Here is an 11,858-nt window from a genome sequence, read left to right as displayed (position 1 = left end):
TTGAGACAAATGTCTCAAAGATGTTAATGTTTTTTGATCTTCTGAAGATGTTAATGAGTGGTTTCCCCGTCAAAAGAAAATGTGGTAGTTTCTGTTGGGAGTTTTTTGAGTTAATGGTTGGGGTTTCTTTGTCAGTTGGGTACTTGGGATCCCCTTATCTCCCCCCTACCTAACAGGAGTTGTTTCAGCTATTTCATTTGTGGACTGTAGATTTATTAATAATTTATTTTTTGATGTTCAAAAGATATTAATGTCATTTGGTGTTTGTTGCTCAACCTTAGTGATCTCATGCCCCAAGCTTTTTACTATGAGGAATTCAAAGTGAATTTTCTAGAGTACGTTGGGTTTAGTTATCGAGGGAAACTTTTAAATTATTCTATATGAATGATGGTATTGTTGTACGCCCGTATTGGTCTATGGCTTATATGCTTTAGGATGGAATTTAGAGAATGCTCATACTGGAAACTGGTGTTTTCTTTCTTCATCAATCCTGCTGCTGAAATTGTTATTTATTCCTATTTGTGCACAGACACATGGAGTTGATCTGACCATGACCCTACACCAATCATCTGTATCACCCTAATTGGTCTGGAATTCTCACCTAAACATAATATCCACTTTCAGAACTGTAGTTCTCTCTTATAATCTTAGGATCACCAATTTTCATCCCCAAAATGAATAAGTCTTAGTTTCACAAAGAGGAATTTTTTATTTAGATTTGGACATAACCGAGGAAACCAAAGCTTTAAGCAGGGCTGCAATGCATGTTGTTACAATGATCAGAAACCAAACCGGCCTCCATGCCTGCAAATTCCAACATGTTCTAATCCTCTCTTCAGTTATCTGTTTAGAAATGATATTCAGATTTAAGATTTCGTCAGTGTGATACCATCATTGTAAACACATCCAGTGGAAGATCTGGACCAGTTAAAAAGCCTACATACCTCTTAACATGACAAAATGACTTTCATCAGTTCCTACATTAAGAAGACAAGATCAAAAAACAAAAGGCTCAATATGGGGATCTCAAGCCTCCCTTTCTACTATAGCATTATGTGTAAAATTTAGCACCCTAACATTTTAAAATACCAAGTAGATGTCATCCAAGTAGTAGCTTAGTTGGTTAAAGTATTAGGCTTAGTAACCACAGTGACTGGTTAGTTTAAGTATGCATTGCAATTCAGTTGCTAGACAAATACTATCTAAAGTATTGGATTTGAATGAACCTCTAAATATTAAACTATACATGTGATCCAGAGTACCTAACAAATTGTAATAAATTCTTAAATGAGTATAGACTACCATCCTAAAGTTTTTGAGTGACTCCGACTACTATCTAACATGTTTAATAGCTTAAATAGATGTTTATGCCTTATGCTCATATTCCTAAGTTATAATTTCATTTTGAGTGTCATAGAAAAATTAACAGCAAAACGGCAAGGGAAGGAGCTAATAAAAGAAACAAAAAGGAGGCCCAACACCAAACAAAAAATAGAAAATGAACAGGTAATGAGATTATCAATACTCAAATGCAATATGCACCAACACAAACAAATACATAGTACCCTTTTTTTTGCAATTAATAATTGTATTAATAACCAAAGACTTGAGCAAAACACTCAGGGATACAGGGAAACCAGGCCACCAAAACTCAACCTACACATACTCAATTGTGTAGCAATCTACTTCTAAGTTCCTCAGAACCTCTACAACAAACTCTAAACAGGATTTCCCTAGCTATATTTTCTATGCTCTTGGTAGGCCTTTTAAAAATTACAGCATTTCTGGCAAGCCAAATACTATAAATGGCTTCAGTGAAGCACATTACATACAATTTATCAACAACACCAGTTTTCCTGATTCTCTTCACAACTTTATGCAATTCAGAGGCAAAACCAGTACTGCTCCCATGAATACCAATCTGCAGCAGCACCTTATTCCAGACTGTAGAGGAAAAACAACAATCAAAGAACAAATGTTCAACAGTTTCTTTCCCAACTGAGCACATCACACACTTATCAGTACACTGAATCCCCCAAGCTTGGAGTCTATCTGTAGTATAGAGCCTGTTAAGAATAGCCAGCCAAGTTATAAACAAGATCTTTGGGCTAGCTTTGTTATAACACATTACTCTCCACCGGGTCACCTTAGGAACAACACCCTGCAAGCATCTGTAAACCTTACTAATGCAATATTTCCCATTAGCAGTAGCTTTGTCCCATCCACCAATCTGTAGAATAATCTCTCTATTGTTGAAAATCTTTTTAAGAGCCCAAGAACAGAACCAGGAGTAGGAACCTGAAGAGGGTTTTTCCCTTTCATATAAAAGCTATCAACCTATTGCACCCACAATTTATCTTTTTTAAATGCCAGAGCCCACAACAGTTTTCCAATAGCTACTTTATTCCAAAAAGATATGTTTTTCACACTCCAACTACTAGAATTTCTAGGCAAATACAGCTTATCCCAAGCTACCAAAGCTTTTTTTGAAGCTGCGGTGTCACCAGTCCAGAGAAAACACCTGCAGTAAGCTTCCACTTCCTTGATGATTCTTTTAGGCAAAATGAAAATTTGGCACCAAAAGGTCTGCATGCCAAACAAGATTGTTTTAATGAGAAACAACCTACCAGCATAAGAAAGAAACTTTGTTGACCACACCTTAGCTCTAGCAAGAATCTTGTCAACTAAAGGTTTGCATTGTTGATAGGACATCTTCTTGGAAGATAAAGGCACCCCCAAATATCCGAAGGGAAGACATGCTTCTGAGATTTTCTCACCAGCTAGGATATCTGTCTTATCAAGCACTGAAGCACCACCAAAGTAGATATTACTTTTATCCATATTAGCTTCAAGACCTGAAGCTGAAGAAAACTTGGAGAAAGCATCAAGCAGCAGTTTTACAGAAATCTTATCAGCTCTAGCAAATAGTAATAAGTCATCTGCAAACATCAGATGAGTTATATTGAGCTTCTCACATCTAGGGTGGAAGTTAAAATCAAGGTTAGACTTTAGCTGGTTCATACACCTTGACAGATATTCCATTCATATAGCAAAAAGAAAAGGGGATAGGGGGTCCCCCTGTCTCAGACCTTTCTTTGCTTGAAATGGTTTACTAGGGAAGCCATTGATGAGAATAGAGTAGGAAACAGTAGTGATACAGGCCATAATCCACTTCACAAACATTTGAGGAAACCCCAACTCTTGTAAAACAGTCTGAAGAAAGCTCCATTCAACAGAGTCATAAGCTTTCTTTAGGTCAACCTTTAGAAAACATCTAGGGGATAAGTGAGACCTGCCATAAACCTTAATCAATTCAGTTGCCAGCAAAATATTATCAGCAATGTACCTCCCAGGGATGAAACCTGATTGACACTCACTAACCACTTCAGTAATCACTTTTTGCAGCCTGGCAGTGAGAATCTTAGAAATGATTTTGTAAAGGGTAGAGCAACAAGCAATAGGACGAAAATCTTTAACACAAGAAACATTAGTTACCTTGGGTACCAAAGTGACATATGTACAATTCATGCCAGAGTAAATCTCCCCTTTCTGGAAGAAGAAATTAACTGCTTCATACACATCTTTTTTAATCCAGGGCCAAGCTTTCTTGAAAAACACAGCATTGTAGCCATCCAAACCTGGAGCCCTACTATCATCAATAGCTTTGAGTGCCATATCAATCTCAGCAGTAGTAACTGGAACACACAGAGAAAGAGCTGCATCTCTTGACAACCTAGCACCTGATCTAAGAGTGGGGAGATCAGGTTTAGGAATGTGACTAGCAGCAGTGCCTAAAAGATTCACATAGAACTTTTGAATCTCCAAAGTAATCTCTCATGGGTCTACAATCTTATGCCCTTGATCAGTATACAGAAAAGAGATCCTTTGCTTGAAAGAAGCATAGAAAAACTTAGAGTTAGAATCCCCATATGCTAACCACTGGATTCTAGATTTCTGTTTCAAAGCAGATTCTTCCACAGATAACCACTTCCTGAGCTTTTCAGTGCACACCTTCTCATCAACTTGCAGCAACAGATCTGTAGGGTCAGTACTAAGCTGACGCTGAACTTCTTCCAAGTCTTCCTGAGCCTTTTGGATCCTCACGGCTATACCTGCAAACTCTTCTTTGTGGAGGGTCTTCAACTGATGTTTCAGCCTTTTCAGCTTAAACCGGATTTTGCTTAGAGGTGTTCCCTTGATTGGCTTAACCCAATCTTGAGCAACAACACTTGCAAATTGAGAGTGGCTTGCCAGAAAATTAAAAAAATTAAAAGGCCTACCCCCTTCTTTATGATCATCCCCAAATTTTAACAATAGGGGGGAGTGGTCTGAAATAGAGGGATTAAGGTAATCCACAGCTAAGTGCCCATACTTCAGCATCCAACATCCATTTCCCAAAGATCTGTCAATTCTGTTAGTCACCCTTGAGTCACCCAAACCCTTATTACTCCATGAGAAAAAGTGACCAGTGCTTCTCAATTCATTCACACCAGAGTTAAGAAGGAAAGCCTCAAAATCCTGAGTTTCATAATTGCTAACACTAGTTCCATTGTCCCTATCATTGCTAGCAAGAACATCATTGAAATCTACAAGGACTAACCAAGGAGAGGAAGTAACCATAGCAGCAATCCCTGAAAGAGTTGACCACAAAGCCTTCCTGGTTTCAACAGTATGCAGCCCATAAACAAAGGTAATGAAACATACAGAAACCCCTTTGCTATCTACCAATTCCCCACGAACTAACTGCTCATGAGTAATCAATATTTTCATAGCACTAGTAGAAAAAATCATATTTGCAGCGCGGGTAAAACGGACTTTTTGCAGCGTTTTCGAGCGCTGCAATTGTGAGGGCTGCAAATACCATAAGTTTTTTTGCAGCGGACATAGACGCTGCAAATAATAGATTAATTGCAGCGCGGGTAGATCTGTACAAGTTGTAAATAGTGTATTAGTTGCAGCGCGGTTAGACCCCTATAAGTTGCAAATAAAAAGTAGTTGCAGCGCCTTGTTGAGAAATACGCGCTGCGATTAGTTGTCATTTTGCAGCTCAGTGCTAGTACACGCGCTGTAATTAATCCTTTTTTTATAAAAATAAATAAATAAATATAATAGCTCCGATCAGATGCATATTTATATATTTATCCCTAGACAATCCTATTATTTTGACAAAAAATTATAATAAAAACATTATAAATAGTTTAATAGGTTGCAAAAAAATTTCCATAATTTCCCTTGTAATTTGCGAAACCCGAACAAAACGGGAATTTATAAAGGCCTGTATATAAGACATAACATACATATATGTTCCAACAACCATATATATGCTCCAAGTAGCATCCAACGTCATATCCAACACATAACAAAAACATAAAACATAACATTACTAGACAACAAACTCATTCGCCGACATCCATCAAATAGTTGTCCTTAAAATAATTTGCCCATTGTTCTCGAGTTTCTTCTAACTCCTCATCAGAATATGGCATTTCTATTTGTACATAACCCTTCAAAAAACAAAAACTTGGTATTAATTACTCGAAAACTAATTTATAATAAGGTCACTGGGTCTTATTAGTAAATCAAAATGTATAGACGGCTGTATAGGCATAGAGTGACTTGAATACCGTTATTATCGCTCCCAGTTTTTAACTAATGAACCTAATGATTCATTTTAAACTAATTACATGTTTTCTTTGCTTTGTTTAAACTTTCTAAGACTCATTCCAATCTAGGTATGCACGCTTAAGGCTCGTTGGCTCGTTATAGGACACATTTACGCCAAATTGAGGCATTTTCGCTCCCAACTTTGCACTAAAGAACCTAAGGACTCATTTTAAACTAATTACATGTTTTATATGCTATGTTTAAACTTTCTAAGACTCATTCCAATCAAGTTATGCACATTTTAGGCTTGTTGGGTCGTTATGGACTTATTTAGGCTAAAATGAGACATTTTCGCTCCCATTTTTGAACTAATGAACCTAATGATTCATTTTAAACTAATTACATGTTTTATATGCTTTGTTTAAACTTTCTAAGACTCATTCCAATGTGGTTATGCACGTTTTAGGCTTGTTGGGTCGTTATGGACATATTTAGGCTAAAATGAGACATTTTCACTCCCATTTTTGAACTAATGAACCTAATGATTCATTTAAAACTAATTACATGTTTTATATGCTTTGTTTAAACTTTCTAAGACTCATTCCAATATGGATATGCGTGTTTTAGGCTTGTTGGGTCATTATGGACATATTTAGGCTAAAATGAGACATTTTTGCTCCCACTTTTGAACTAATGAACCTAATGATTCATTATAAACTATTTACATATTTTATATGCTTTGTTTAAACTTTCTAAGACTCATTCCAATATGGTTATGCACATTTTAGGCTTGTTGAGTCGTTATGGACATATTTAGGCTAAAATGAGACATTTTCGCTCCCATTTTTGAACTAATGAACCTAAGGACTCATTTTAAACTAATTACATGTTTTATATGCTTTGTTTAAACTTTCTAAGATTCATTCCAATCTAGTTATGCACGTTTAAGGCTTGTTGGGTCGTTATGGAAAAAATTAGGCAAAAATGAGACAATTTTGCTCCCATTTTTGAACTAATGAACCTAAGGACTCATTTTAAACTAATTACATGTTTTATATGCTTTGTTTAAACTTTATAAGACTTATTCCAATCTAGTTATGCACGTTTAAGGCTCGTTGGGTCGTTATAAGACATATTTAGGCCAAATTGAGGCATTTTCGCTACCAACTTTGCACTAAAGGACCTAAGGACTCATTTTAAACTAATTACATGTTTTATATGCTATGTTTAAACTTTCTAAGACTCATTCCAATCAAGTTATGCACGTTTAAGACTTGTTGGGTCGTTACGGACATATTTTGGCTAAAATGATATATTTTCGTTCCCATTTTCGAACTCAGGAACCTATGGACTCATTTTAAACTAATTACATGTTTTATATGCTATGTTTAAACTTTCTAAGACTCATTCTAATATGGTTATGCACGTTTTAGGCTTGTTGGGTCGTTATGGACATATTTAGGCTAAAATGAGACATTTTCTCTCCCATTTTTGAACTAATGAATCTAATGATTCATTTTGAACTGATTACATGTTTTATATGCTTTGTTTAAACTTTCTAAGACTCATTCCAATATGGTTATGCACGTTTTAGGCTTGTTGGGTCGTTATGGGCATATTTAGGCTAAAATGAGACATTTTCGCTCCTATTTTTGAACTAATAAGCCTAATGATTCATTTTAAACTAATTACATGTTATATTAGTTTTTTATAGGATGTACACTTTTTTATTTAAAAGAATTAAGCATCAGAACTAAAACATAAATAAAAATAAGCAGAATATCACGAACCTCAATATCTTTGCAAGGAATTCCCCTGGCTGGTGCAATGGGATCATTAGCAGCCTTCAAATCATGCAAACAATGATATTTGAGATTGTTTATCAAGTCCGTTATTGAAAGAGTAATCCTTTGGTCCTCATTCAACTTTGCTCAAGCTTTATATGTTCGACAGAGAATATACATTCCTAATATGCTTCCTTTGTCACTGATACATACAAGTACAATACTTGTACTTTGCAATTGCAGATTTGCAGCTAAGGTTACATAAACCCAATGTTGATTTGTTTAATGTTAATAGAAAATTCAGATACCCAACACTTTTCGGTTGTTTTGATTTATGTTTTTTAAAATTTCAAGAGCTTGACATATGCATATGCAGATGAAGGGCATGGGTTGTTAATAAATTACTACCTGAATACAAAGCAATGGTGTACAAACATGCTTAATTGAATCAGAACTGCTTGAATGCAAGTAGTAGTCGTCAGCTGACTTGAACCCAAAAGATACTACAAAATGTTAGATAACCAGGCAGGTTAGACATATATAACAAATTGCCATAAGAAATCTCTGTGGCACAGACTCAGATGAGAATTGTATTGACCTCGAGTTAGCCCTTCATCAAACTCCATTACAGTCTTCGCATTTTCAGCCATTGGTATGTTATACTCCCCACCAATATCTTCAAAGAGAGCACCATGCCTGAGCAGCAAGCAAACTGGTCTTATATAAGAAATCCAGACAAAATACCAGCAAAAGTAGCTCACCAACAAATTCAGTCATCATGAATTCACTAGAAAAGCCCTTTACAATACGAAGTAGTTGTCTTTTTTCATCATTATCTCTATACCACTACATTTAAATGGGGTTATGTTTGGAAATCTAACCATAGTCTACTTCAATTTAGGACATGTGACAATTTTTTCAGAGAGAAACAAAATAGTAGTATGTGAATATTATTTCTGGGAGGAGGGAATAAATGTATAACTATTAAGAGATAGATAAAAGTCGGAAGTTGTCATTACTTCTTGAATATTCTTCGAAGGCTGCTTGCTAATTCTTTGTCATAAGTGTTATTAAAGCCCTTGTGGAAGTCCTCATCTGCAATTGGTAGATTAAAAGGGTTACACAAGCTCACAGCTCCAGCGAGAGAGCAGTTATGTGATTCCTGAAAAAGGATGACAAGGTAATTAGAGAGAGAAACTCCGAATAACCAAAACACAGAAATGATATTGCTGAAAGACACAGAAGAGTGGCATTAATTAGATCCATGTTAACAACTCCAAAGAAGCAGGCCAAGGTATGCTGTGATTCTATTTGACAAACTTTGATAGTAAACACTTTCACGATCTTCTATACTACATACACATGTGCGTGTGGGTATTAATAGAAACAGAAACAACTGCTCACAGACTTCCAGTTTTGTTCAGTATGATATACGATGTATTTTTAAGATTCAACTTTTCAAGAAACCACTGAAACCAGTGAGTTAGCGTGAGTTCATACTGAGAGAGAACTTGTTCCCCATCCCCAGCAGTTAAGACAATCCAATTGGGACAAGACAACTAGTGAACTCATAATGATCTTCAATATTATGGTGAGTAAAACAAGTAAACAACAGTAGTAAGACAAGTAAAACCAAGGTTCCATGGTACGACACAATTCATTGTACGGGATCGAAAACACAGAACGCAACCCTTAGTGAATCGGGTACGCCCCAAAACGAAATGAAAAGCAAAAGAAAAGAGGAAACTCAGTTTTTGATGCTTTCATTCTCCTCCCTTCCCTCAGTCTCCGCTAAGCTTTGACGAAGCCAAAAAAGAAGCAAAAAAATCTTCAATGACTTGGGTCATAGGCTTGTTCAGCCGGCTCAAAAGGTTCAGTGGATCTGGTCGGTTCCACATGCGTTTAGGAAATGTCCGAATCCGGATCGCGGAATGGGGTTTGTACCACATTCCTTGTAACACTGAGTAAAACTCTAATTCACAGTTACATCTCTTTTATTCGATTATAAGGTGTGTGTGTGTGGTGGGGGGGGGGGGTTGTCTGTGCTTCTCAGCTCTATGCATAAAGGCATCATATTTTTACAAATAAACAAGCAAGCTGCATGGACTAAAATTATACCTGCCAAGTTTCTGGGCATGTAACCACCTCCGTTGTCTGCAGGCCTATGGGCTGCATCTCCTCCAAAACAGCCAAAGCAGCTCATATTATGTCCCTTTCACTGATCTGCCATGATTATGCATCAAAAAAATTGCCTCAGAAAATAACTTTTTTTCTTCCAGGCTAAAGAGGAAGATAAATGAACAAATGAGGGGGCAAGAAAACAACTAGTCACTGCAGATTTTCTCAACTTCTCAACAGGTATATTAAATTGTAACTATATCAAGCAACTTATACTTTTAGCGTAAGTTACATGCAAAAATCAGGAAGTTTGGGCAAATAATACAACACCTAGAATGTAATGGACACACCACACACCCATGAATCCATGAACAAAGAAAAAAAAAATCATAAGTCACTCATGATAGTATATTAATATCTACTGGAGTATTCTACTAATACAGAAGAAAAATCTTAGTCTCCCTCTCCCTGCATTACTAGCAACTCCTCCCCTAACAATCCCTACATAGAAACAGCTTTTGTTTAGGGAAATGGGAAATTCAATTTCTGCAAACTTTATTGCAAATGTCAATCCATAACCTTTAATCATGATTGCAAAACATTTTCCCAATTCCCAGTCAATTAATTTCTGGACAGAGCAATTTCTGCCCAATAAGAGATAGTAGGAGCTGGGATTAAATGCCAGTGAGCCATAGTTATTAAGGAACTGATGTCTAATAATCATTTAACGATGACAGTGAGCTTATGGCTTTGAAGTATTCCAACTCAATTATCCTTTCAAAGATGACTGATTGACTGGTAGTAAACAAGAATGCTCAAAAGATAAAATGAAATCCACCAAGTAAAAACAAGACTCCAGAATTACAGACTTTGCTTAACTTTTTCATTTGTAAATTCAAGCAAGTTTTTCAATTGTACATTCAAGCAAGTTTTTCATTAGCCAATGGACACTCATAAATGATTGATGTTTAACCAAAAGACATTACTGCAAGCCTTAAACATATACTCAAAGATTGAGAATTCATAGGAAAATTATTTAACTAGCTCAACAATACCCACTCTGCATTGAAGTATTAAACACACACTAACATCACATCAGCTTATTACACCAAGCTACCTCTTTCAGAAATCGCCCTTTATTTTGGTTGCTTATGCTGATTAACAAAATCTCAAGTCTGAAATTTCTTGATTAAACCATTCAGACTTTAAAAAATGTAAAAATTGGACAATAATTTATAGAGTAATGCTAAAAAAACAGCAAATGAGAAACATGAAACATATTGGAATCATCAAATAGAAAAAGGCTTGCAAGGTATCAGAGATGTTCTGTGTCACTACGATAGACCAAAGAAACAACACTAAAACAGAACGCTGGTATCAGCTACGTCGGTTGTCCTGATTAATTTCATTTTATTTTTGATTAGGTCATACAAATTTTTGCGAAATTAATTCAAAAAAATTAAAATTGGGAGAATATTTTTTTTTATTAAGTCATAGAAATCGTTGAAGAAATTATAACAACCGAATTGAAAAAGAACAGATCGATTACCTTTCCCGTGAACAGATCGAAAAAGAACAGACGGTGGAGCAGCGGAGAAGAGGAAGGTACGTAGTGGAGCAGAGGAGAAGATGAAGGTACGCAGGCGGTGAAGATGCAGAGGAGCGAGCTGCAGATCCGATAGAGCAGGAAACTTTCCGGCGAAGTAGCGAGTGGCTATGGAGATTGGGAGAATATGCGGAGGAGAGAGATTGCGAATTCTAGATCTGTGGTGGCTGGGTTGAGAAGATAGATCGAGATTGCGAATTGAATATTTTCCGAAAAAATTTCCTTGAATTGTATCAAACTCGAGACATGGAGGCTGCGAATATTATGAGTTGCAGCATTTATTACGGCCACAAGCTGCGATTAATGAGTTTAATTGCAACTTGTACATGATTCCCGCGCTGCGAAATCCTCTTTCAAAAAAAAATAAGCTTTTTCGCAGTGCTTGGTCACTGAAGTTGCTGCGAATAGTTCATTAAAACATTGACCCGCGTTGACCAAACCCTTGTTGCAACTCGTATGACTTGCGTGAGTTGTAATTGATGAGTTGCAAATGACGATTTCTCTACTAGTGTAGTAACATTAATACCCTTCCACCCCACCCAAATTCTTCCTCTGGGATTACAGGAAGAATTGCAATGCCAAGACCAACCACCACCTAACTTCTGCTAGATTTTACTATTATTGTTCTCTTTTACTCTTGTTTCTAGAATAGCAATCACATCAACTTTATTCACTGACAAAAAGATTTTCAATGCTCTTGTCTTATTAGGATCATTAAGACCCTTCACATTCCATGAACAGATTAT

At 36.3% G+C, this 11,858-nt stretch overlaps 2 protein-coding genes across 6 annotated transcripts; both read right to left on the bottom strand.

Moving 5' to 3' along the window:
- Window positions 1–1,666: 1,666 nt before the first annotated feature.
- Window positions 1,667–3,042, bottom strand: LOC130461365 (uncharacterized). Its single transcript, XM_056829444.1, has 3 exons — window positions 2,428–3,042; window positions 2,180–2,337; window positions 1,667–2,066 (listed from the first exon to the last, which is right to left on the bottom strand). The coding sequence occupies exons 1-3, from the start codon at window positions 3,040–3,042 to the stop codon at window positions 1,667–1,669; spliced, it is 1,173 nt and encodes a 390-aa protein (XP_056685422.1).
- A 2,260-nt stretch (window positions 3,043–5,302) lies between these two features.
- LOC110793005 (embryogenesis-associated protein EMB8) lies at window positions 5,303–11,446 on the bottom strand. 5 transcript variants are annotated; one of them, XM_056828857.1, is made up of 7 exons: window positions 11,056–11,446; window positions 9,507–9,611; window positions 8,408–8,483; window positions 7,987–8,084; window positions 7,797–7,891; window positions 7,395–7,448; window positions 5,303–5,504 (listed from the first exon to the last, which is right to left on the bottom strand). In XM_056828857.1, the coding sequence occupies exons 2-7, from the start codon at window positions 9,589–9,591 to the stop codon at window positions 5,397–5,399; spliced, it is 516 nt and encodes a 171-aa protein (XP_056684835.1). In that variant the 5' UTR covers window positions 9,592–9,611; window positions 11,056–11,446; the 3' UTR covers window positions 5,303–5,396. The 5 variants fall into 5 exon arrangements, 3 of the variants coding, with proteins under 3 accessions (XP_056684835.1, XP_021853524.1, XP_056684836.1); XM_021997832.2 differs by having other exon boundaries at window positions 8,408–8,550; window positions 11,056–11,432; XM_056828858.1 differs by lacking the exons at window positions 5,303–5,504; window positions 7,395–7,448 and adding an exon at window positions 7,564–7,617 and having other exon boundaries at window positions 8,408–8,550; window positions 11,056–11,432.
- Between the last annotated feature and the right edge of the window lie 412 nt (window positions 11,447–11,858).

The sequence above is a fragment of the Spinacia oleracea genome, chromosome 5 (genome assembly GCF_020520425.1).
Source record: "Spinacia oleracea cultivar Varoflay chromosome 5, BTI_SOV_V1, whole genome shotgun sequence".
Lineage (NCBI taxonomy): Eukaryota > Viridiplantae > Streptophyta > Magnoliopsida > Caryophyllales > Amaranthaceae > Spinacia > Spinacia oleracea.
This window is presented reverse-complemented; position numbering and strand designations above follow the sequence as displayed.

Excerpts from the sequence above, each read along its gene's own strand:
- LOC130461365 (XM_056829444.1), bottom strand. The coding sequence starts at position 3,042 with ATGGAATATCTGTCAAGGTGTATGAACCAGCTAAAGTCTAACCTTGAT. Across the intron at positions 2,338-2,427 it reads GAAATTCTAGTAGTTGGAGT|GTTGATAGCTTTTATATGAA; the intron begins GTGAAAAACATA and ends TGGGTGCAATAG. Across the intron at positions 2,067-2,179 it reads GGAAATATTGCATTAGTAAG|GCTCTATACTACAGATAGAC; the intron begins GTTTACAGATGC and ends TATTCTTAACAG.
- LOC110793005 (XM_021997832.2), bottom strand. The coding sequence starts at position 9,563 with ATGCAGCCCATAGGCCTGCAGACAACGGAGGTGGTTACATGCCCAGAA. Across the intron at positions 8,551-9,506 it reads CATGCCCAGAAACTTGGCAG|GAATCACATAACTGCTCTCT; the intron begins GTATAATTTTAG and ends ATCCTTTTTCAG. Across the intron at positions 8,085-8,407 it reads CTTCGAAGAATATTCAAGAA|GCATGGTGCTCTCTTTGAAG; the intron begins GTAATGACAACT and ends CTTGCTGCTCAG.